This window comes from Ambystoma mexicanum, chromosome 10, assembly GCF_040938575.1.
Source record: "Ambystoma mexicanum isolate Mex_15411 chromosome 10, UKY_AmexF1_1, whole genome shotgun sequence".
Taxonomy (NCBI): domain Eukaryota; kingdom Metazoa; phylum Chordata; class Amphibia; order Caudata; family Ambystomatidae; genus Ambystoma; species Ambystoma mexicanum.
In genome coordinates, this window is record NC_090932.1 from 1,141,408,414 (window position 1) to 1,141,435,391 (window position 26,978).

General features: G+C 46.8%; 1 protein-coding gene across 1 annotated transcript in view; it reads right to left on the bottom strand.

Annotated features, from left to right (window-relative positions):
• LOC138493295 (histone H2A.V-like) overlaps window positions 1-26,978 on the bottom strand; it is a 282,469-nt gene that overhangs the window by 22,196 nt on the left and 233,295 nt on the right. The window contains exons 3-5 of the mRNA XM_069620394.1: window positions 22,289-22,378; window positions 14,365-14,478; window positions 13,204-13,333 (exon numbers count right to left, since the gene is read on the bottom strand). Coding sequence (XP_069476495.1) covers window positions 13,204-13,333; window positions 14,365-14,478; window positions 22,289-22,378 — 334 coding nt within the window. The remainder of the gene's footprint in view (window positions 1-13,203; window positions 13,334-14,364; window positions 14,479-22,288; window positions 22,379-26,978) is intronic.

Sequence of the window (26,978 nt, forward strand, 5' to 3'; positions counted from 1 at the left end):
TGTAACCAGTTTCTTCACTGGATAAGGGGAGCAGGCCTCTTGACTTCAGAGGACTGCTGTCCGTCGTTTACTGCACGAACGGTAAGTTTCGAGTAATTCTAATGTCTTTAAAGTCTTTAGTAATGATGTTTCTTGTTTTGCAGGGTTCCGGCGATGGCGGATGACGGGCTGAAGTGAGTTGAAGATGGATCCCGTGTGATGAATAGAAGCGCCTGGAAGCACGTAAGTAAGCGCTTGCTGCCTGCTTCACGATGCGCTCTAACTGTCTTTTTATTTTGCAGGTACAAGTTCGGAGCGGCTGCAGGGTGCCGGAATACCCACTGGGTTAGATGTGGAAAGGAGTAATGGCACGTGAGTATTAAAGTTCCCCAATGTCTTTAAACGCACCTTGTTTTGTCTTTCAGATGCGGGATGCAGCGCCGAAGGCCTCCGGAGCGTGCGAAGAGTTGGTAAGCTTTTGTCTTTCAGATGCCGGAATGCAGTGTGAAGACCTCCGGAGCGCACGAAGAGTAGGTAAGCCTTTGTCTTTCAGATGCCGGAATGCACCGCGAGGCGTTGGTGACAGCCGATGGACCAGGTAAGTGAAGAGCTGTCACTGAAGACCGTAATGCTAACCTGTTCTTTCTTGTCTTTATAGGTGTTGCTGAAGACTGGATTCAGGATGGTAAGCCTTTTTCCTAGGCCCAGGATCAGATGCAGAAGACACGATGAGCGTTCTGCTGCAGAGGATGCAGAATAACGCAAAGCAAGATTCATCCATTGGGTGTGGTTTAAATAGCCTCCTGTAGTGCTTAGGTGTCTCCTTCCACAGCCACTCCTAGGTAAGAAAAGAGTTCCTGCTTTCCAGAAGAGTTCCAGTGTTCTGAATCTAGGGAGTGGCTCCTGCCCCACCCAACAGGAAAAGTAGTTCCAAACAGAAGAGGATCAGAGGCTCAACTGGCAGGCAAGTAAGTACATGATCTGCTGCAGGTAAGTCCACCCAAGCATTATGAGCCCGGCGCTTCCAGCGCTGGGACTGGGCATATTTATGAGCCTGGTGCCACTGGCGCCAGGACTGGGTCCAAAAGGTCCCAATTGGGACTGGTTGGCACTCGGAACCTGGGTTATGGATCTGCTTCCAAGGGAGTTGGGAAAACCCTGACCTTTTGGAAGCAGAGATCATGACAGGGGTTGGGACTTCGGAAAATCCTACAAAATAAGATGGGGTAGATGAACAAAAAAGGGGGGGGGAATACAGCAGCTGTCTCAGATCCCTCACCCAAGTGATCCTCCCGCACTGGTCTCCACGCCCCCAGGAACTGCATCCGAAAGCGATGGCCATGTCCTGGCCACTTGGATGACAAGTCCTAGAGGACTAGCAGGTGAGACACCCTTTGGTTTCTCACATCTCATGGACGCTTTATACAAGAACTCTGGTAACCAAGGAAGGATTAAGTTCCCCAGCAATACATTTGGCCAGTGCATGTCCAAATTCACATGAATAAGGTTTATGCTTTTATTTCTTCCAATCATGTGTACCTCCCTTTTTAGTTTTGTGCCCAACTTCACTGCATTTGCTGCCATCGCCACATCACACCATAACTCACTGTTGCAGGCCCAACTTCAAGAAAGAAGTTTTGGATTTTAGAAACAAGTCATAAAGGCAGAAGGTCTGGCATGCATATACTTATTTAACAACACAGCCATAAGAATTACAGCACATGGAGTGGTTCATTATAAAACTGATTTTTGTAGCCAACAAACCAGATAATTTCCTTTGCAATGTTCTTCAGATGGCTACATTATTCCTCCCAGAGGACCTTTAGAAATGTCTCTAGTAACAGATTAGATCAAGGAAGCTTTTCATAAGGGGCACTAGAAGTGGCATAGCAAACAAATAAGTGGAGCTGAACAAGCCCGAATTCCCCAGTGCCACCCAATTATCCCCACTCCAAAGAAGCCGATAAATGGTAGAAAAGCCATGAAAAATAATGCACAGAGGATTACAATTAAGCACACAACAACAAACCAATGGATGGTTGATGTGAAATACCATACCCACCTGAAGGAACATTACCAAAGATAAACTACTTGTTTGGCTAATGGAGATCCTCTTCTCACAGGTATGCTTGGATAATGTGAGGAAGAATGACTATGTAATACCTGACATACATTCAGAGGAACACCCCTCAGCAGTGCAGATCGTTGTGAAAAGCCTGAACACAATATCATTTGCGATAGTTCTGAATGACCTGGGCCCCAGAGATCCCAACAAAAAGCTAATCAACCCTGAGTAAAAACCCAGGACCTTTAAAAGGTTTAACATTGGAAGTGCTCAGCCACCTTAGAAGGAGGTGAAAAGTGAAAACTCCCTCTGCTAGAAAAGACGGTCTTGCCCAGAGAGTTACTTTTGCCTTAGGAAAGACCAGAAATGGAGGCTCCACAAAGTGCCTGAAGCTAACTTAATGAAAATGATCTTCATAGTTTGAAATCTCAGACGGAAAGAATGTGAAAACTCAAAAGCAGCTGACATAAAACATTCAGAACCAAGTTCAAATCCGAAGGGGCATGTGCGAACAAGAATTTACTGGCCCCTTTAAGAACTGCACAATTGTATGTATAGAAAATGAGGACCCATGCTCTGATGCCACTAAAACAAAATCCACTTGAGAACGTCCTTCATCTATACGCAGATACAACCTCATCACCCCGGCCTTCATCGACCTTCACTGGCTCCCACTGCACGCACAAATCACCTTCAAATATTGCTGCATCATCTATAAGGCAGTCGCCTACAAGTCACCCAGCTATCTTGTGGAAAAACTCAGCATCTCCAGAGGACTGAGCACCACCAGAAGCCAGGACTTGTGCAGACTTGAAATTCTCTGCAGCAATAAGGAAAGGACCAGAAAAAAGGGTATCTGGACTTTTCATCTAATTCAATTGCATCTACGTCACTTCCATCAAATTGTATTCATCGAAAATCATTTCCATTGAAATGCCTTTTCTTTCAATAAAATTTGATGGATTTCGATGCCATTTTTATGTATAGATTTAGGGTTAGGGTTAGGGGTAGGGCAAGGGTTAGTGCAAGGGTTAGAATTAGGTTTAGGGTTAGGGTTTGGGTTAGGGTTAGGGTTAGGGTTAGATCAGGGGTTAGATTAAGGGTTAGATTTAGGGTTAGATTAAGGGTTAGATTAGGAGTTAGATTAAGGGTTAGATTTAGGGTTAGGGTTAGAGTTGGGGTTAGAGTTAGGGTTAGATTAAGGGTTAGGGTTAAGGGGGGTGGGCGTGGGGGTTGGTGGGGGAACCCCAAATATACAAAAAAACATAAAAACATTACAAGGAGCTGGCACTAGAACAGCTCCATGTAACATTTTAAAGTAGAAAATAAATGCATTGAAATGCTGTCTTTTTCATTTAAAAGTACATATCCATGGAAATTGTCTATTGCTATTTTTGATGAACAGGTTTCAATGGATATGTACTTTTAATGTAAAACATAGAATTTTCGATGCATTTTCTTTCGATGAATAGTTTACGATGCAGTATCTTTTCGATGCATCTTTTTCAATGCAATGACCACAAACCGAAATCGTAGGGCAAAATGTCCCCGGTGCTGCAGCCACTGGAGTCCGGGGACATTACCCTGCTAAGGGTAAGATGTGTGCTCCTGGAGGGGAGTCTTTCCTTGGTCACCTGAATTGAACACATTATTTCACTACAGCTCCCATAATCCTCAGAGACTGCATTAGCAACTTAATTGGATTCACCTGAAAAGAAAGTCAACACAGCCTCCCTGAAGAGTGTTGGGATACGAACGTGCTAGGAGGAGGAGAACAGAAGTACAAATGCAGCAGAAGGGATCCAGCCCTGTAAACATTTTCTGCAACATTTGGGATCTAACCCAGTGAATTGGACACTTTGGGATTTAACCCAGTTATTCGTTTACTTTTTTCAGGTAATATATTGGCCAGTACTTGGAGTGCACGCCTCACCCCCCTTTTGTTTTTACATAGCCCTGAAGAGGCTGCTACCTCTAGCCCTGAGCCCTTCAGCCACAACCAAGGACCGCCTAGCTACAGCCTGGACTCCCCCAGAGGTCTCCACCACCGTGGGTTGCGGACCAGACCCTCAACACCCACAAGACCCGGCCACCCCCTCCAGAACCCAGCCTACGCTTCTCCCTGGCCTCCTGGACTTTGCAGAACCTCCATGGAAGACGCTGCCGGCAACAGCATTACCTCCAGCTTCCTGGGGCGTCCCTGCCCACCTCCCATCACCACCAGAACAGAGAGGCATGGCCCCCCTGCCTCTACCCCGGGGGGTCCCAGCAACAGGTGAGTAGACCACCAATTGTCATTGCAGCTTTGGAACCCCTTGTCTCCCCACTATCTGTGCTCTGACCACTATAGAACCTCAGCAGAGGAACCTACTGTCATCAATTTGACCTGTGCTTCCTGGGGTGCCCCAGCCCACCTCACTCCCCTGCTGCCGCCAAAGTAAGGTAGCTTGGTCCCTTGGCTGGCGTCTTGGGGATTTCCACTGGCCAATAAACAGCTCACCTGCTCGCCAGCGACTGTAATATCTCACAAGCCTCACTGGGAGCCATCTCCCTCCCTGGAACAATGGCTAAACTCCTTAAACTCGACAAATCCGCAGACATTTCCACCATGCTCCTCGCAGCGGAGAAAGGGAAGAAATCGGACCCCCCAAAACTCACGCCTCAAAAAGTGCTGGAAGATAAAGGTACCCTCGCAACCAAAGAAGACCTCCAAGCCTTCATGGCCGATATCAAGTCAGAATTCAGATCTTGCATGTCGGAGCTCACCTCAAAGCTGGAACAAATGGAGCAGAGAGTCGTGGACATCGAACACAGGATGGGGGACACTGAAGATCTAGCCCAAGAGCATTCCACCACTCTGGTGGAGGTGCAACACACGATCCAGACCTTAATGGACAGATGACGAGATCCTCAAATTCAAGCAAGAGGACCTTGAAAACTGTGCCCACCGTAATAACCTGCGTATTCGAGGTGTCCCCTCCTCAGTTCCTGACAGAGAGCTACCCGAGTACGTGGGCGACTTCTTCCAGTCGCTGTTGCCGAACCTGGATAAAGCTCAGCTCCTACTTGATTGCATCCATAGACTGCGCCCATGACGAGGGACGGATTCGGATTCCCCCCGGATGTAATCACGAGAGTCCATTTTTATACCACCAAGGAAGCCATCTCGGCAATAGATCGCTCACGTGATGAACTATCGTTCCAAGGCTCCCCACTCCAAATATTCTAGGCCCTCTCTCTCCTGACGCTGCAGAAGCGCAGGGCTGTGCGTCCGCTCAAGCTCTTCCTCCGAGACAATCAGATCCGCTATCGTTGGCTGTTCCCAATGGCATTGCAATTCTCGCACAATGGCACCCCTCGAACGATCAGCCACCTTGACGACGTGGCATCAATCCTACACCCAGGCTCCCCGGAGAGCGCGGAGTCCTCCTCCCCCGGCCGAGTGGTAACCAAACCGGGCACAGCTTCCCCCAAGTCGAGACGGGCACCCTGGACAAGAGTGCAGAGAAGCTGCAAACCCAAATGAAGATCAGCGGAATGTTCAAGGAACACATAGCATCAGAACATTGCTTAGTAAATCCTGCTGCAGGCCCCGTGCGGCCCGTGCCCAACTCCAAGGTGCATGTCACCATTATAGCCTTGGAGTGAAACTCAACCCCTTTGGTTGACAACAGCCTGGTTGGCTAGGGGATGTACCGATACGTTGAAATCGGTGCCCCAAGTTAGGGTTTTGGCCTCCCGTTGGAAGCCAATGTTAGAAGTTTGTTCCTCCCATTGGAGGCTACTTGGAAAAAACGGAGCCACAGGAGAATCCAACCAACTCGCCCCTCGCGACCATGGGTGACTTAAACTCCTCCCAACCCTCCCTCCCGCGACAAAAGACCTTAGAGGGCCAGCCTCCACACCAAAAGCTGAAATTCACCACCCTAAATGTCAGGGGCCTAAACTCCCCTCCGAAAAAAGGAAATCCACCTTGCAAAGGCTACAGGATGAGGGAACCTCAGTGGCTTTCTTGCAAGAGACTCATCTGATGCCGGTGGAATTCTTGTGCCTTCGTAGTAGACTTTTCCCCCTACAACTGCTGGCTTCCAACGGCACCAATAAGGGAGGTAATGCTATCCTCTTTGCAAAAGATCTGAGGCTGCAAATCCTGGACTCACTATGGTGCCAGGAGGGCCGCTTTATTGCAATCAAATGCATTATTTTTCGACCAACTCTACACCCTCATCTCAGCTTACGCTCCGAACGATCATCAGGAAGGATTTTACTGAGACTTAGAGGAGGCCCTCCTCCCATTCATCAAGGGACAAGTCATCATTGGGGGAGACTTTAATGGAGCCCTGGTGTCATGGCCACTAACCCAGGGCCACTACTTTCATCCTCCAAAGGGTCCAAATGGACCTTTGGCGCTAGGCTCATAAGAACTTGTGCTCTGCACACTTCGAGTCCAAAGCACGTGCAACCAGGCCGGGCGTGGCCATTATAAAGCATTGGAAAGCACGTGCAGAAGTCTATGGGAGTGGTGAGGTGGGGCCACAAGGCAGAGCTAAAGTGGAGTGGCTGGAGCCAGGCTATTTAAGCTAGCCCCACCCGCATGTAGAGGCTTCGCGTTAGTCTGCTTTGTGCAGCGTAACGCTTACCGCCATCTGAAGCTCTTACCTGTGAGCGCATTCCATCAGGGCCTGGACACCATCGCTCACAGCGCCGCGCGCACCTTACCTGAATCCACCCATACCATAGCTCACAGAACAGCACACATCTTACCTGAATCCAGCCATACCATCGCTCACAGCGCAATGCGCATCTTACCTGTTCCAGCAAATCCATCACCTGCAGCTCCTCTCACCCTCACCTGTCCGAGCGCACCTACGGGACGTGGGAGTCTTCTTCTCATCCAGCATCTTCATGGATCTTCCATCTACCAGCCACTGACAGGTTCTCGGATCGCCGCTCTCCATCATTCGACGTCAAGCAATCCCTGCAAGAGAAAAGGAACGCATAAGGTTAGAAACTGCATAAACATTTAACGCTTGGCCGCACAATACCTAAGCTTTGCGTATTACCTAGAAACCCAACTTACCCTCCAGTGGGGCCGCTCCATTTCCCTTCTGGCACCGTGCAGGCTTGTTTCCAAAACCGCGATACAGTGGGCCATCTTCGCATCTATTGGGAAAAGGAAAGACATAAGAATTACAGGCAAGAATCATTGGAAAAGACATTGCAAAATCTTACAAACAATAATCATTGTTACGAACACTTACCTCAAAAGGGGATTGGTCGCAGCCGGTCTGGGCCATCACGTATATGGACCACTGAAGCAACTAGGTCTATCTACAGCGCCCCTGCTGAAGAGAAGCAGGACGGAGAGCTCACCTTTACAAAACAACAGGTGAGAGCTTATGGGAAAAAGCATTCTTCTCTCATTCTGGCAAGAGGAGTTTGAGGGGGATCACAATTCAACCGCAGCATTTTCACTGCCTCTTACCTTCTCCCAAGGGCATTGCCAGCGACCAGAGCAGTCCACACTACAGCAGCTGAGGGTAGACCCGGTTCCAGGGGAGCCAACGCCAGGGAGGGCCTCAACCGTGCCCCAACGTCCCTGCAGAGATCAGCTGAGCGTAACACCCAGACCCACTTAAGGACAGATCACACCCCCCATCCTCTAGAGACCTAAAATTGGCAAAAGGCCTGCATCATCTCTTTTGGACCCTAGACGTCGTGGACGCCTGGAGGGTAATATTTCCAGATGAGGAAAACTTCACTTTTTATTCATACATGCACTGTACCTTCTCCCGAATTGATCTACTACTGGCCTCCCCTCAGATCCTGGCTTTCAGGGACGACATCACCATTGGCTCCAGGATCCTCTCTGACCACGCCCGGTCTCATGACCCTGCGAGCACACAACCCTGATGCCGCCCCTCGCCGCCGATGGAACCTATATGACCCTATCTTAAACGACATGACAGTAAGGGACTCTATTGCCAGATCAATAAAAAACTTCTTTGCAGAAAATCGCAATGAGGACACGTCCCCAGCCAACACCTGGGATGCCATGAAGGCGGTGCTCAGAGGGGAACTGATCGCCCAAGGCGCAGCTTTCCATAAGCAAAAACAGGCGGCCCACATCATCCTGGAATCTGAAGTCCGGGAGGCCGAAGCCACTCACAAGCGGAAGGGTTGGTCACCGAAATCCTAAAGGGCTCTACAGGCGGCAAGAAAGAGGCTGGAGGCGCATTACGCTGAAGCCACTGCGCACCTACTAACCAGAACTAAACAGTGGTACTATGTCAACAGTAGTAAAGCAAATAAGCTGTTAGTAAACAAACTGGCCAAAACAAAGAAAAGAAACACCATCCTGTGCCTTCGTGACCCACAGGGCACGGTCCAATTTGCGGATCGCGAGAAGCTACAACTGGCAGTGCCCCATCTCTCGGAGATAATGTCAGCAGTCCCAAGGGACCAGGATGAACAACAGACCTACCTACAAAATGCAGCTCTCCCATCCCTTATGCCCAATGCGAGGGAAGGACTTTTAGCCCCCATCACAAGCGAGGAAGTTGAGGCGGCCATAAAAAGCATGAAACCCAGCCCCGGGCCCGGATGGGTACTCTACCCGGTTTTACAAGCTCATCCGCCCTCAGCTGGTAGTCCCCTTAACCCGGCTCTTCAACACATTTGCCGCCACCGGAAGTATCACCCCTACCATGCAGGAGTCCATCACGATCCTCATTCTCAAGCCTGGAAAAGACCCCAGGGACAACAGCTCATATAGGCCCATCTCATTGTTAAACCTGGACGCCAACATATACTCTAAGATCCTGGCCAACCGTTTAGCGCCCATCCTCCCTAGCATCATAGACCCGGACCAGACTGGGTTCATAGCCCACAGCTCAACGAGAGACAACATTCGCAGAGCCCTAAATCTAATAGATGTCGCCAACCAAGAATCGCAGCAACTTGCCCTACTAGCCCTGGATGCAACCAAAGCTTTTGATAAAGTGGATTGGACCTTCCTACACCTCACCCTCGAGGCCTTCAGCTTTGGCCAAAGTTCAAAAAAATGGTCTTAGCTAACTATCAATCTCCCAATACGCTGCTGAGAGTCAATGGTCTCCTGTCAGACCCGATCTCCCTCACATGTGGAATGAGGCAGGGATGCCCTCTGTCCCCCTGTTCTTTGCCTTGGCCATGGAGCCCTTGGTCCAACGCATCCGCCTGAACCCTTGGATCAAAGGCCCACAAGTAGGCCCTGCGTAACATAAGATAGCTCTTTAAGCCAATGATGTGTTATTGACTATCACTGACATCGAGGCTTCTATTAAGGCAGCCTTGGCCGAAATCCGGAGATTCGGGAGAGTAGCAGAGTTTGCTATCAATTTTGAGAAATTGGTGGCCCTGGAGGTGGGTCTGGGCCCAAGTGAAAGAGAAGCCCAAGAGAAGAAAAGCCTGATCCAGTGGAGCGTCAAGTTAATCCCATACCTGGGGGTCCAGATCCCAGCCCACCCGGCAAAAGTGTATCAGACAAACTTTCCCCCCCCTCTTTGAGGAGATGGAAAACAATCTTAACCGCTGGCTATCGCAAGAGATCTCCCTTATGGGCCGCGTTACGGCCTGCAAAATGAGCCTCTTCGCATGGTTCCTTTACACCTGCTCCTCCCTGCCCAGCTCAATCCAGGTCCCCACCAGCAGCATCTTCAAAGGAAAATGATGGGCAAGAAAGCGCGCATCCCCTGGAGAACGATGATGGGCAGTGCTAAACTGGGAGGATTGGGGGTTCCTCCGTAGATACCAAATAGCAGCACAGCTAGCCCACATTCAAGCATGGGGAATCGCCTCGGGGTGCCCGAAATGGGTGGAGATCGAACAGTCCTGTCTCTCCCTTCCCCTTCACTACCTCCCATTCGTCCCTACCTCACTGCGCCGAACTTGGCAGAACATGCTGGCCTCCACTAAACATTCAGTGAGAGCCTGGGACTAAGCCTGCAGACACAAAGGCATCCCGGAAGGCCTGAGCTCATTCTCGCCAATCTTCCATAATCCAGCCTTCTCCCCAGGCTTCTGCCCCGCAAACTTTAGGAATTGGGTGGCGTGAGGCCTCGAATCGCTGGGGCAGCTCTTTGAGGAGGGCGACCTGCGCACCTTTGAACAATGCAAGATAACCTTCCAGCTAGCAGAAACGGACAGGTTCACTTATGCTCAACTGCGGCACTGGTGCTCCCACCCCCAGACACGAACTGCAATGACCCGAGCCCCCGCTCCACTAGAACTCGCCGCAATTGACCTGCCAGCCCGAGGGAAGATCTCTATCCTTTATAAACTACTGCAGGAGGACCCCTTCCTCATTAAGCCCTCCTATATGTCTCAATTGGAGGCGGACCTGGGACATGCCATAGAGGACCAAACCTGGGTGGACATTTGGTCGAGAACCCGCACGTCTTTCCCCTGCATCACCAATCGGGAGTGCACCCGCAAGCTGCTCCTACGTTGGTACTTCCCCCCTCTCTCCGCCTCCACCACTTCCAGCAGGCGTTGGACCTGCACTGCTGGTGCCTTTGCGGACTTCCAGGATCCTATTTCCACATGTGGTGGACTTGTCCCAAGTTAAGAGAATTTTGGTCCCAATACCTTGCTGCGATAAAGGACATTACCCAAGTGGCAATTCCTCTGGCCCCCAAAAATGTCCTCCTAGGGATCCCGTTCCCAGGCTCCTACCCATGAACAGGTAGGAGGGCAGTCCTTATAACCCAATTCCTGCTGGCGGACAAAATTACTGTGGCGCGCAACCTCGAAATCCACTGAAGGAACCCTGATGGCCCTCTGGTGGATTAAGCTTTGGGACATACTAATAGCCGAGAAGGTCACGGTGGCCAAGGCGGGCCTTCTCCATCGCTTTACAAGCATTTGGGCGCCGCTGTTAGACTATGACCAGAACTACCCGGCACTGACATATAAGCCGCGCTTAATCGAGAGAGCCCTGCACTCGACCAGAGAGCATTTGTCGCTCGACCCGGCTCAATGAGACTGGAAGCAAATGCCCAAACGGGGTGATAATGGGGGAGGGACGAGGGAAATGTTGATCTTGTATGCCTCGCATCCAGCCTCCCCATTCCCATTGAGCCCTATGGGGCTCAAATGGGCATGGGGAGTAAAAGTTTCCGGCCCCTGGCACTGGGGAAATACAGGGCCCGCCAGGGCTGCAATGCCCTGTATTTCCCGTTTTCCAGGGGCCATAAATATTCGTAAGTTTGGCGACACCCTGCCAGTTTTACCGGCAAGGCTACCGCCAAACTTGTAATGAGGCCCATTGGCCCTCATTACGAGACTGGCGGTAGCCGTGCCGGTAAATCCGGCAGGCTGCAGCTGGACCCATAAAATGTTACCGGCGCCTGGCTTGCCGGTAACACCGGGGTATTACAACCTTGGATGCCGGCAAGTCAGGCACCAGTAACTATGTTGTTCGCACAGGACCTCAATAGGTACCATGGATTAGAAATTCTGGAGACAAGTCCAGAGGCTGTCAACCACCTCCTTCAAGTCAGGTCTGAGAATTGGACATTAGGCTTAAGTTCCTCAGTATCACCTCTGACGTTAACAAAGCCCCAAGCAAATGGCAACTCATCATCACCATCAATATTATTTGTCAAAAAGTGTCATTGCAAACTTCTGTGAAGTAAGTATAAACCGTTATATGTGATTTTACTGACCCACATTTCAGAGTAGTACATTTCATTGCGACCATTATACCGATTATTTGTGGGGGCCCCCTCAAGCTCCCTGTTTTTCTACCCTTATAACGCCATCCCAACTTTAATTAATATTTTCTGTGTTTTTCGGTATTATGTACTTCGGTGAAATGTACCACTCTGTTTTGTTTTCGGTAAAATGACTGGGTACAGTATAAACTTAGGAGCTCCTGGCAGAAGCACAGAGATCACACACAATCCTTTGCACCCATGGTTCCCTCTCTGGGAAGGGGAACACTTCACTGGACCCAAAGGTTCTGTGCCCAGTGCCAGTAGTAGGGGTTGTCCAGGCAACATGCGTGGAGATGTGAGATGGTGGTAAAGGCAGCACCAAGCTGAGAAGTGAAGGAATCATTGAAGGGGACTACACTAGAAGTAAAACCTCTGCCTCCTAACAGATCAACCTATTGCAGATGGCTCACTGCACTTCCGAAAGAGACAAATGCTGGTGGAGTATGGCATAGAGCATTTGGCGTGTGTGGTTCTGCATGCAGCGTACTGCTGGGAATGGAACAAAGTGGATCAGCTTGGAGCAGAGTAGACTGTGAGAAGAACTAGAAAATAGAAGAAAAATAAAATAAAACAGTATCTACAAAATGGCCTGGCAGCATAGTAACCAAGACAGGCAGGAGAAAAGAATATGCTGGCAAGAACCGGATGGCTGACTGACGTATGCATACATTGCACAGTGTGGTTTAGCTGGCGTATACACATAGATCTGAAGGCAAGGCTACAGCCCGCGTTGGCTCCAGAGAATGCCTCAATATTTCAAGCCTGCTTTGCCTCATTAATTCCCATTCAGCAGTGGTGGAGGAGGATGCCTTAGGGAAAATGATCTGCCCATTCCTTCTAGGTGTAGGGAAGGGCTCTTCCTCTAGAGAGCTGTGCACTGACTATGGGCCACGTGAAGCAGTTTCCTGGAGGAGGAGGACTAACAGCCCTTGTAGAAGGAAGACTCATTCCATCAGCAGCTACGCAGGTGCAGACTAACAGAAGAGGTGGCCGGGGCAGTGGCACAGGTTTTCAGGAGGATGGGTGAACTGGTGCTGCTGGGTCAGTCACAGACCACCTTGATTTGTGCAGTCCAGTAAACACCATAGCCACCTGCTACCAAATGCCCTTAGGATCCACCCAATTGCAAAACACAGGGGCATCAGCATCATGATCCCGTCCAAAGGGACTAGATGAAGTGCCAGTACCAATCCAACACCGTCCCCTGGCACACACAGTGCTGGCCCTGAGTGACATCTATGGCACCTAGAAAGAAAGCACTCAGGAATGAGGGCGTGTGCTGCTCCCCTAATGTACTTGCTAGAAGACTGCTGGCACCACTGGAATGTCACCATTAACAGGCAAGAAATGACATCAGCGTGACAGATAAATACACACAAAACAAGACTTAGGTGCACATACCACCACCAGCGATGGTGGCCTTAATCAAGGTGTCCAATTCTTCATCCCCACGGATAGCCAGCTGCAAGTGACGAGGAGTAATGCGCTTCACCTTTAAATCTTTGGAGGCATTCCCTGCCAGCTCCAGCACCTGTCAAGCAGAGAAATAGGCTGCCGTTCAAATCTGCGCTTCCAGCTTATTAAATAAGAATAAAACGGTGACTGAAATACTAACCTAACAAGAGCTCCAAAAAGGTGACTTATTTAAAAATAAATGTTATCATTGATTAGATTTAGTGTCCCTTCTCCCTAGTTTAGGTTTGTTACAGGTGGCAGGTTGTTGTTTTCAAGGAGGGCATTGAGTCTGACAGTGATTTTAGATCTAGCGTAGAGTGCATGTCACTCTTAGATGAAGTGTGCCCACCCAGAGGAATCGGCTATTTTGGACGTGCCATGGTGTGACACTGACAAGGAGAACAAAGGACCACATGCAAGCTGTTTAGGAGCAGCGTCCCCTGATGTAAAAATGATAACACCTGTGATAATGCCATGGGGAACCCCTGACACAAGCATGCAAGCAGATAATGGCAGCGTATCCCCTTGAATTAAATGGACACTGCGTAGGTGAGTCTAGCATCCACATGTAAGCAAAAGTGGGCAGCTTTGCTCCTCGCTCTGCAAAGATAGTGGCACTGACAGTCCTTAAGAGGGTCACTTATAAGCAGTGCAGCAACACGCCCATCCCCACCCCCACATAGTAGCGGAGAATGACTCTACCCAAGAGCAAGGGACCTACATCTAGGTAGATTGCAAGTGCAGGAATAAAGGTCAAATGTGTGGTGTTAGGACATCGAAAATATTGCTGTCCATCCGGCAGCTTAATTTGTGATATTAAATGTCATTCAAAGAGGTGCCTTACAAAATATTTGAAAGACAGGATAATTCATATGTTTAATTTTGTGACCATTCATTTCTTTGGAAACATAGAGGAGATGTTGGTCACAGAGGAGATGATTCTCTGTCCTCAATGTGGGAAGGTGCACAAAACAAGGCTACACCTGTAAACGTATCCCCATGTGTCATAGTTTGCCATTTCCCCAATACTGGGACTATTGCAGCACCCCGGCATAGAGGAAATCTAGCTGTAGGTACTTTATTTTATTTCTGATCCAAAGTCCTCACCTCAGCAGTGAGATACTCCAGGATGGCAGCACTGTACACTGCTGCACTGGCACCAACCCTACAGTGGCTTGTGGTACGAGTCTTCAAATGTCTGTGGATTCGACCGACTGGAAACTGCAACAGAACATAAATAGTCAGGTCCAATCTTACAGTATACAAGACTGCTTGTATGCAAAGGAACAAATATCTTACAACTTCACTGATATCATCGTTTTCCTTTTCTTCCCTTGACTCTTCATAAAACGTGTAGTTTATCACATGATCCACGCATGCTGAGCTGAGAAAATCTCTATTAGGGGGTGTTGCTGAGAATGAGGGGATTATCCCGGAGTTGAAATCAAAAAGCTGAAAATGTCCTTAGAATTGTCAAATTGAAAACTTAATCCAGAACAGTCATGTTCATAACAAAGGCAAGCTTTCAAGCATTCACTACAGTAAAAAAAAACAGCAGGCCGGTGACCACCCACAGAGACCATACCATACTTCTAAGAAATGCCACATATTTTCATGTACAGTTAGCATGTGTTTTGAGCACAATTATAGCGCTGATCAAATGCTCTCATGTACTTCTAACACCGTATGTTAACAACAGTACATTAGTGCAACTCAAGGAAGATCATATGAGGGTAAACCTCCAGCGAGTAGATCATTATGAAGCGTGCAGGGAAGTCGAGAAGGATACCTCACATTTAGCAGTGTTGGTCAATTTCCAAGCAGCATCCAGGGCTCACTGAGCATATCATCACTCTTATTCTGGTAGCTGGTCCACATCACAGAGTTCTAGCACTTTTGGTTCTTTCACAATTATATATGAAACATTCATTATCCCGATACCTGCACCCCACCCGGGCACTAATGATGGTAAGCGCTAAATAAAGTTACTTTCCAACCTTTGCAGAAATAATGTTGTTACCACCACGTGAATCCAACTGAGAAATTAGATTTGGTAGAATGATGAGATTCATTCATTTACATCTCATAATGCTGATCTTTGTGGACAATTGCACGGTGTTGTAAAATAATATCTCGAAGCCATTCCGTGATTTCCCCAACATTTGGAAATGTGATTTCCCTGTAATGTTTGCACAGGTAACATCTGCTTATTTGTCATGGTGAGGGAGGACTGGGCCACTCATATGCAGAAAAAATTAAGCTTTTTGTATTCTCAACTAAACGATACTGATTAAGGGTAAAAGGAAAAGGGGTTGTTACATAAAAAGAACATTCTGCTTGACACAGTTAAGTATCTGTATCAACAAAAAGGGGTTTTCGTAATGACAAGTAGATCTACTCTGCAGAACTTATGTCTAGAGGTATATAAAAGGCCAACACCTGGTCTCGATGGGATATGTCAAATTGTTGAATGGGATTCAAGAGGCAGCAAACAAATTTCTCTCCTGGGTCAAACTCAAACGCTAAGGTGTTAGGATATACTCTTCTCAACAGTTCCAACAGTGTCACTGTTTCCTTATAAACTTTACAAGCTACAGAGTACCTCCTTGTGACATGCAATCTTACGCCCTGCATTGGGAAAACGTGCTCTCTTGTACCTTTTGGAGCTTGCAAGCTATGGTCTTGCTAGCCTCCTGTACTTCCGCCTGATGTTCTCTGCCATCCTCCCACTGATCTCTCAAGTCAACCTCCTCCTGATTTTCCAACCAACCTCCCACTGATCTTTCAAGCCAACCACCACCTGATGTTACCAGCCTCTTCCTGATGTCTCCAACCAACCTCTACCTGATGTCTCCACCTAACCTTCTCCCGATCTTGCCAATCAAACTCCTCCTGACTTATCTTCCTTCTTGTCTGCAATCGCCCCCCTCTTCATACTCATTTCTTGCTCTCCAATCTGCTTCAGACTCATGTTGCCAGCTCCTACTCAAAACACCCACATTGCCTGATTGGGACTCTAGGCTCCCTCCTGCAATCATCAAGGACTGTGCCAGCACCCTCGCCCTGTTCTTTACAGCCTTTGTCAACGCTTCCTTTGCCACTGGCAAGGTTCCCTTCAGCCTTAAGGAAGCATGGGTCTGCCCTCTTCTAAAAAAAACTCGACCCTACATCACCGAACAAACACAGCCCCATAACAACCGTCCCTTTTCTGCTTAAAATACTGGGCAAAGCAGCCTACCTTCAGGTACAACAATTCATCGAGGAGAACAAACTCCTGGGGTCTGCGTCAATCAGGATTCCGCCCAAGGAACGGCACGGGAACAGCCTTACTGGATCTTAAAAACCAGATGGATGACGCTAGAGACTCAGGTAAACCGGCCCTACTCCTACTCCTCAATCTCTATGCGGCATTCAATCCTGTTGATCACACTGTCCTTTGCCACCACCTGACATCAACTGCCAAATTCTCGTCCAATGCCACCACATAGATCTCCTCGTTCCTACAAGGTAGGTCCATGCAAGTCTTCTACGACGCAGCCTCTGCCTCGCCCACTATCATACTTTGTTGGGTGCCACAAGGGTCATGCATCTCGCCCAGCCTCTACAATATATTTACACGACCCCTCTTCTACATTCTGGACTCTCTAGGCATCTCATACACCAACTACATGGACGACACACAGATCCTCCTTACACTTACAGGCAACTACGACACAGACTCTAAAACCCTCAATGACATCTACAACACCATCCAGACATGGATGGTGGCTAACGCACTCTGACTAAATTCAGACCAGACTGAGCTCCTCCTGATAGGACCTACCAAAACACTCAAAAAAGCTTGACTCTCAATTCAGCCACTTCATCATTGACTCTATTAGTATCCCAGTCTCAGACTCAGTGAAAACACTGGGAGTTTACCTCGACTCCAACCAATCTATGACTAGACAAGTCAATGCCATCGCCTCTGCCGTGGCTTACCATGCAAAGCTCCTAAATTCAGCTAGACCTTTTCTTTCAAAAGATAAATGCATTACGATAGCAAGAGCCATTACAGGATCGAGACTATATTACTGTAATTTGCATAAAGAGGTCTGGGAAACCCTCTACCGGTACAAACACAGCTTATTGACCTGTTCTTAGGTGGATGGCCCCCAGGAGGGTCTCAACCACGCTTTAGCTCATTGTGCTTTTCACAGAGGAGAAATGTCCATACACATATCAGTCTTTGTCCCACATGTAGGTAGTCCAGCACCTGAAATGGTAGGCAATTCTCCTCTGAACAAGAGTACCAACAGCAACCCCAGACACGTGTTTCGGCCTAGTCGGGCCTCATCATTGAGGTGGAGCTGTGCCTCTCTAAGCACAGTGAGCAAGGGGTCCACGTCTGGATTCCCCTGGTAACTTAGGGTGAGAACTCAAAGTACCCAGAATTTGCATAAAGAGGTCTGGGAAACCCTCTACCAGTATGAGCATGGCCCATTGACCTGCTCTTGGGTGGATGGCCCCCGGGAGGGTCTCAACCATGCTTTAGCTCACTATGTTTTTCACAAAGGAGACATTTCCATACACATATCAGTCCTTGTCCCACCCATAGGTAGTCCAGCACCGAAATGGTAGACAATTCGGCCTAGTCGGGCCTCATCAGTGAGGTGGCGCTGGGTGCCAAGAATCAATATGCTGATGAGAGCTGGAATGGGTTTACAGAGCTCTCCACTTGAAGGCTGGACTTGACCAGTACGTGGAACTTGATGGTGTGTCCCAGGTCCTGTCCCCTCTCCCCTTTAGTGGCCCTATTTAATTATCACCTGTTTATCTTTTTGTAGTGGCACTTTCTTTGCAGTTCTTAACTTTTGGGTGCCTTGGATTTACTGATAATAGCTGATCAGAGCACTGGTTTGCGTGTTCTACAATATTATCTATTGCATGTTTCTGTAACAGCAATGAAGTTCATTAAAATATATATTTTTTTTAATTTAAAAAAAGGTACAGGGGTTATTGAGGTAGCAGTCGAGAAGGAGGTGGTGGAGGGTTTGAACCAACAAAAGGCCTTTCCTTTAGAGACGGATCTATGAGGGAGATCCGAGCACCAATTTCTCGACCTACAGTATCCCGAGTGCAGGTTCACCTATTGTCCCCCATCCCAACCTAGTCTTCGTGGAGGGGTCCTCCGTAACGTAACCGCTCTTTTACCCCACCCTTACTACCTTACCAGTACAACCCCTTACATCCTTTCACAATTCGCCCTTTTTTATTTTGTTCAAATTCTCTAATGTTACCGATTTGCATGTTATTTTTGCGATGGAAAGACTGCATACCTAGTAACAAGTGCTCTTCAAAGGCGTATTGTTAATATGTAGGCAAGATAATGCCTGCACCCTGATATCAAGTCCGATAGGGAAAACCGCAGAAGTGGTGTGGCATTATCCGGTGCTGTAGCATAAGGGGGACGCAGGGGTATTGTAACAAAACCTTTATCTAATGGATTCGATAGGAGGCTAGGTTCATCCCCCAGTCCCATCAGTACCAAGGAGGAATCCTCCAAGCATCCACCTCGGTATCAGGCAAGATATCCTAAATTCTCTGTGTTCAAGAAGAGAGTGTTTTCAGCCGCTGTCCTCATTTTAATCCTTCTGCGCCAAAAGCGTGGAAGTCTTTTCAATATTTTGTGTCATAGCAGTGTAATGATGTAAACTGGAGGGACAGCCCATAAAGGTGCAACCTAAGGCGGAGGTAAATAGTGTGTCACACAGGGGGTAGCCGCCTGACAGAGTTGAAACATACTCTAAATTGGGTATGCGATTGATTGTATTTAAATTGGTGGTGGTATCAGAAATTCACCAGTGGTTCATACTCGTGATGTAATCTAGAAATCCCTAGATGGTGAACAAGACCAATAGATTATATTGTATCGGTAAACTCTATATGATTAAGAGAAACCATTTTTATTAATTAGTGGTGCAATTTTATTACACACAGCTTCCTTTGTCAAAACAGCAAAATACAAAGTGCAGTGTCCTGATATAAAGGAAGAGCAAAGAAGAAAAGGCTGCAGACAGTAGTAGAGCATAAGTCTCAAGTCTGTTCTGCAGTCAAAGGAAAAAAAAAAGAATACAAAAATATAATTGAATTATGGTGCTAGACTTTTAACAAGTATCTACTTAACATCATCTCTTGAATGGAATATTCTTTGCAGAAATGAACAGAGGCATCAGTGGTTAGGAATACATTTTCATCAATTTCAAAAGGTGCCCCATTCCAAGAAAGCTATAGTGGATGTTAGTAGATAGTGTACATTTATATATAGGTCAGGAGCAATTGTCCTTGCAGTGTCAGCTTAAGTCCTATATAATTGTACACTGATGTCAGCTTAAGTCCTATATAATTGTACACTGATGTCAGTTTAAGTCCTATATAATTGTAAACTGATTTTAGTGTACAATTATATAGGACTTAAGCTGACACTGCAAGGACAATTGCTCCTGACCTATATATAAATGTACACTATCTACTAACATCCCCTATAGCTTTCTTGGGATGGGGCACCTTTTGAAATAGATGAAAATGTATTCCTAACCACTGATGCCTCTGTTCATTTCTGCCCCTGGCTATGCTGAGCCTGCTGGGGCAGAACACACGGATTACGAAGCTTTGTTACTGAAGGCACTTGATCACCTCCAATGTTTTGTGCTGGAGGGAGAGGCTTAGTACGGAGCTAGTGCACCACTCTGCACCGTCATAAGCTTATCATGCTTGAATAGGTTGTCCAGTGCCACAGAGTCTCCGGTCTTGAAACTGCAAACATCCCTGCTCTCCCCTTGCAGAAGGTGCTAACTTGTGTGAATTATCTACCCTAAACAGGGGGCTGAAGGTCCCAAAACCGGGGTAGTGCACTTCATACCAACACCATGAGGGACTACCAGATGCAGTACCGCTACCAGTAAGGAATCCCACCATACTTGTGTCCGACAGTTTACAACCCGAGAAGATGCTGGCTGTTGATGGCTTTCCTAATGGCCCCTGTGGTTTCTTGAACTCAGTATTTTTTTCATATTCTCAAAAACCAGTGCAAATCAAAAATGAGCTGAGGATGTGCGTTATTCATTGCACTTATTTCAGAAATGCGCACGTCATCTTATTCTCTCAAAGGTGACCTGCACATTTCTGTGGGGCTAGACTGAACTAGAAAAGACGTGCTGTCCAGCCCACTTGCCTACATTAGTGTCAGGAACACGCTCCTGGCAATAATGTATTGCAGGCTGCCATCTCCCAAAGGCATTTCTATCCCTGTTTGAGGGATAGACATGCAAGTGGGACAGCAGCCGATTTGCCATGCGATGAACATCCCACCTGTGCATCTTCCAATCAGGCGTAGCGCGATGCCTTTGTTTTCAGTGCATCCTGTTTTTGGATACAGAATGGAACTTAAAATGCACTGAAATGTGCAAAGAGGGAAAAGAGGGCATTTGAATGTGTGCATCGATGATACACTCATTCAATTGCCTTTTGTGCACAGGGCACATTATTTTTTGGTGCAAATGATGAGATGCACAGGTGCATCCCATCATTTGCACCAAAAACATTTTGAGAATCTGCCTATGCGCAGGAATAAAAGGAATATTGTGTTATGGTTGGTGAGATTTATAGGTGCGGGCCAGGGGGACAGAGGATTCAGACAATTTGCTAACATATATTTAAAGTGACAGCTTTGAAAGGTGCTAGCCAGTGGGGTGCAAGTCATTCCCAAACTGTTGGGAAGGAAGGAGGGCGAGCAGGAGAGAGGTACCGAGGCGCTGAAATAATCGTCTACATATAATCTGAGAGCCACAGCACAAGGATGAGTAAATAGATGGTCCCTTCCAGGACATCAACACGGCGCGTCCTCAGCGACCTCTGTGCCAACCCTCTGCAGAAAGCAAAGGAACTCACCTGATGGAGGTTGCTGAGCTACATCACACAGTGTTGGGATCAATCTGCCACAATCAATGCATCCCTTGAACCCATACATGTCTATTTTCGTTTTAATATGCGTTTAAAAAAAGGATACACTAAAATCCACTCACTATGAAGTAACAAAAAGGAGGTCACACTTCATCTCAGAGAAAAGAAAATGGGAGGCAAGAGCTGACAGACGCGTTCAGGACCTGCCCATATGCTGAGATAAGAGAAATCCGGTGAGGTGGCCGTGGCTGGTTACAATGGTGTGGGGCCACCAGGAAAAAGGGATTCAGTGGCCCGTTCCATCATCTGTAAATGGACAGCCTCTATAGATACTATCATTCCCAAACTGTTGGGAAGGAGGCAGAGCGGGGCGCCTGAAACACATGCTGATTCCCATAGCAGATTATTTCGCTGCCTCAGTACCCCTCTAAAAGCCATAACCAAGGAATGGATGAATTGATCAGCAGATTTAGAATTATTGGGGCAGCCGCCAAGATTAAAATCTTGTGATGTTGAGAAAAGGACGTTTTAGGATCTTTCACCATAAAAACAGAGTTTGATAATAAATCAAGAGCCCCTGACTGACTGACCCATCCACGAAACCAAAAAGCTATTTCAGAGCTGGATAAGGTTACTGGTATGCCTTACCTAATTCATCACAACATCCAACTTTCTCCTAGCTTCTCTTACAAAATTCACTAAATCACAGTAGTATCCTACCTTTTGAATAGTTTAACCACATCATGATAGGAGCACACCTTTTTGCAATGCAATGTGTTGTGTTTTCTGTTGCACCATGCCATACACTTTGGAAGGCTGAGGCGGGTGCTTGGGGAAGTCAGGTAAGAAGTCGGTCGAGGGGATTTGATGGCACTGATGCAAAGTATTATCAAAAAGGTATGTTTCAGTCATTGTTCAGGCACATGCATTAAACTATCCATGTGACAAAAGGGCAGAATAGATTATGTTGATCTATTTAAAGAACATACTTGTCAGCCAAAGCACAGTCTGTGAACCTTTGGTGCAGTGTTTGCACAGAAAATACTCTAGGAAAGGAAAGGGAAAAGTGTCATGAGCACGGGGGCATTACCTGCAATCCAGCTCTCTGGGAACGGGATACTGGCTTGGCCTTGGCCTTGGCCTTGGCTTTCCCGCTGCCCTTTCCCGCCTTGCCGCCAGCCTACAAAAAAAGGGCAAGACAGATTCTTATAACCTTTGCAAAACTACAGCTTAAGCATCAGAGCAAAGACATGCCACACTTCCAAAAAGTGTGTACACTTGTAAACTCCAAACATGTGGAAAGGAGTATAAACAATAATGTGGCCCTTGCCCCAAGGCAGGGGAACATCACATGAGGCCAGTTAAGGAAACTGGCCCCTTAAGGGTGACACCCCTCAGATCAGAGGATTTGAAACAACATGGAACCAGTAAAATAAGGCTCTCCCCATTACCAAAAAGGAGCACTTGATGTAACAGTAGTGGAGTTTATAAACATTGCCCTTTAGGAGAGTTGAACACTGTGAGTGAGAAAAAGCATTTAGAGAAGGTAATAAACCACTTTGTTGCAGGTAGTACATGCCTGCTCAGACATCAGTGCCACGTGACATGTTTCCCTGACACTGTGGTGAGCACACATCAGACAGCAGGAGCACAGCACGCTCTCTCGGCTGCGCGTCAGCTTCCGACACTGACGCCACGTTAGTTTCTCTGCAGTGAGCAGCGAAAAGGCAGTTCATTCAAAAACACTTCCATTCTCCCTGTCTGCAAATAAAAAGAATAAACGCAAAGCAAGAATTTTCATGGGATAAATCAATTACTCTCCAAACCTCCAAATGTAATAATACATAACAAAAATGATCAAAAAACAGCTTTCCCTCACTGGGACAACAAGAACAATATACAAGAAAAATAACGTACGAATGGTCAAAAGTACATAACATAGCGATTAATAACACAATACATATACACAAGAAATACAAACAATATTAATTTCATCCACTGAATGTAAACAAGGTTCAATATGATAGTTTCTTCAATTTCTTAAGGAAAATCCTCTTGCGCTGAATAGTGCACACGTTTTTTATTGTACTAATCATTTATTACAATGCAACCTTATCATTTAAAAACGTCTTGAAAGCATCCCATTCAATACGAATGAGTCCTCTTTTAAACCCGTTTCTTTAATCTCCAACTCGTTTCGACATAACAGTTTAATTAATTATGGCGACACCCTTAAAGGGGCAAACCCCACTCTTATTTTTAAAATGTAAATTAACAACATTCTTCTCCTCACTTTGTGAGGGGAATAATGCTAGACTTTTATGTTACTAACAATATATACAATTCATTACAATACAATTGAATTTGTGAGATGATATATACCTATAAGGAAGGCGACAACAATACTTGGTGCACCCTCATCACAAAAAGTGTCCAACACCTTCATCCATATATAGTGACATACTAACTTTCTACATTACCTCGTAGATAATTCCCACCTAGTTATATAAATGCTAAACAAGGTGCAAAAGAATGAAGCAGCCATCAAATTAAAGTCGGGCATCTCAATATGGAAAAGAACACTATGGCGCACGAGCCCATGCTCCATAACTTTACAACCCCAGGAGGATACTGAAATGATTCACACCGGCCAGTGAACAATCTCCAAGCTTTATCTTTATTCAAAAGGAAGTGGTGATAAGGTAAGGCTGCAGCCAACTCCCTCAAGATATCTTTCTAACTGCCCCTCAGGAGCTCTCACAGTAAAACATAACACATCTAGAACTCTGCGAGAATCCAACTTCTAACAACACATCAGATCAACCAGGGAAGGGGTATGGGAGAAAGAAGCTGTGAGCCTCAAGGCAGCAAGGTAAAAAGAATGTGAGCAATAACTCACAACACAAGCCATGACAAAAGGGGGCAGTGCAGGAGGGAGAGAAGAAACATCAACATTGAAGGGTCATCCTTTTAAAGGCTTGGTTCAGCATCAAAGTCCCAAAGCACACACAGGTAAACCAAGCAAGCACAGCCAATCAGAGCCCCACACTCAATCACAGCCAAAGGTGCAGAGCCTCACTCACAGGAAGTTCAAACCCAGTGGAGGGGCTATTTAAGACTAGGGGCATAGTCTGGAAATGTGGGTGTTTGGAGGATGCACTTTCAGTGATAGTTTAGAGGAGGGTAGAGTGCGAGGAAGGAGTTTGAAGGAAGTTGGAGAAAATAGGGGGAGATTAGTTATTTGAAGGAGGTTGGCATTGGACAGGAGAAGTTTGGATTAAGTCACGCAGAGGAGGTTTGTTTGAGACAGGAGGAGGTTTGATTAAGTCATCTGGAGGAATATGGGTTGAGAGGGGAGGTTGGATTAAGTCACCTAGAGATGGGTGGGGTTAGTCATCTGGTGGAGATTAGGTTGGACTCCCCACTTCTACGGGCAAAACCAGTCTCCTTACAGCACCTGGTGTCAACCAGCAATCAATCTAAATCCACACTCACAAGCAATAGTGTCTGGGACAAATAATTCTGATGTCCTGTGTCTAATACTCTTCTTGTAAAATAACTTAATCTTCTGCTAGCTAACAACAATGCAATTTACAAAAGTGTTATTTTAAGCAATTACACATACACAATTTAAAGCATTCATATTCATTTCATCCATATATTATCATGAATAAACAATTAAAAAAATGTGTTTACAATTCTTTCAAAACATTTACACATTTTGTATCTAGAAAAACGTACAATCCATAAAACCCTTTTACTATAATGTGTTCAGCCATGTTATTTAACATCACCCAACAGGAGCGTGTCATGTGCCACATAACTACTTTATCCACCGTAGAGGGATTTTCTGGAGCTTCTTTCAAGTTCGGGGTGCACAAGTCTGATACCCAGCAACCCACTGATGACGAGGACTCCTGGTGTCCAATATTGGCCTCAGCAACTCTAAGAGAGAGTTAAATCAGGAACTAATGGGCCTGGTCAGGACCAAGAGTGGTGAATACTGCCAAAAGATTCAGCAGGCCTCAAAGAAAGCCTCAGAATGGCCTCAAACCACGTATTCAGGCAAAAAAAACATTAGCAGGATGTACATTCTTCCCCCTCACCTAGAGCTGAGAAGGTGGCTCAACATTTTCTGGCATCCTACCAGCGATACATCTCCCTCAGGGCAACCTGAAGCTATCATCCCCAAGAAGCTGGTGTCAGTATTGATGGTAATTCCAGACCGGGCAGGGGTCCAGGCTGATGTGGGTGTACAGATCTTGACCTACATCCTTGACAAGCTGGTGACTGATCAATTGGCATTGTTGGGGCAACTCCAGACCTGGACTCCGTTGTTACCTGTGTCCTTACTCCAGAAATATTCCCAAGGCGATTTACCAAAACCCTTCTTTCACAAATCTCAGAGGCTTCAAAGTGGGCGAAGACCAGCATTCCTTGCAATATCATCCCCTTACAAGTGGGGATAACAGGTGTCTAATTAAGGAAAACCCGATGGGCAAAGAGATGGCATCTTGGAGAGGCTGGCATGAGATCCAGAGTGCCAATGACAGCACATACGGGAGGTCAAGTTGCTTTTCCAAGAAACCCCTGCCCCAAGGTCTTATCAGATGAGATTCCTTGTGGAAAATGGCCAGGGAAGTACAATCTGGTAGCGAGGAAGGAAGAGTCTGTGTTGAAGTAACACACCCACTCCCTAACTCCCCAGCTGCAAAGGCCCATTATGAATTATTTTGCCGATTGGAAACTGTGCTATCTGGCTCACACCTTCCGCAGCATTCCTCCACCATAACCAATGTATACAAGCTATTGTCTCCTTGAGGAGATGGAAAAGGCAGACCAGATCTAGTGGTTGGGTCCCAAGTATCAAACTCTTCAAACAGCAGAAGAAGCTGAGATATTTGCACACTATGTTTAACTGCATTTCCATCTTGGCCTGCTAATTGATTCTTGTCACCTTCACGACAATACATATGTACATTACTGTTGTGATGCTTGGATGCATGTGTAGGAGGATGAGTAACAGGTTTGCTTGAATGGAATGGATGATGCATTGATGAATGGAATGTATTTGTTGGATGCATGCGTTCATCAGGTGAGGGTTCTAGGAGCGTTGTTGACAATTAGAGGAAGAGGTTGGCATGATGCATATGCCAGGGATCTACATGTACACTTACAAGCCGTACCTATCTGTAATACCACTTGCCTGCTACGAAGAAATGCAACAAAGAGAGCCTGCCATTGAGCTACTGACTCCAATGATCCCAAATTACCAGCAATACATCCTTACATTAGCAACGAGTTGGATGAAGGGCTCTTTCAGAGCACCAGCCATGTCAATGCAGCATCAAGATGGGGCATACTTTAATGGATCACAGGTGGTGTGCAGTTCCCAGTTGTTGGTGGCCTTGTCACCACTGGCAACAGATGGAATACTGGCAAGTCTGTAGAATGCTATTGAACACAGGGTTAGGGGAGCAGTAGTGCAACCACCAGAGTGTTCCTCTGTGCAGGGCTGCAACTAATTGCTCTGTTGCCTTTAGGTGCTACTGCTTCATGTTGCACACCATGGGAAATCAGGCTAGCCAACATCGACTTTACAAGAGGTAAACTCAGATGCTAGACAGGCATAGACACAAAGGAAGGACCTCTGCTGGCAACCTCAGCAGTATCAGTACCCATACAACAATGTCTTATTGATTTTCTTATAAGGATCTTATCAGAATCTTATAAGATCTTACATCAATCTTAATTTAGACTTAATGGAGTGTAAAACAATT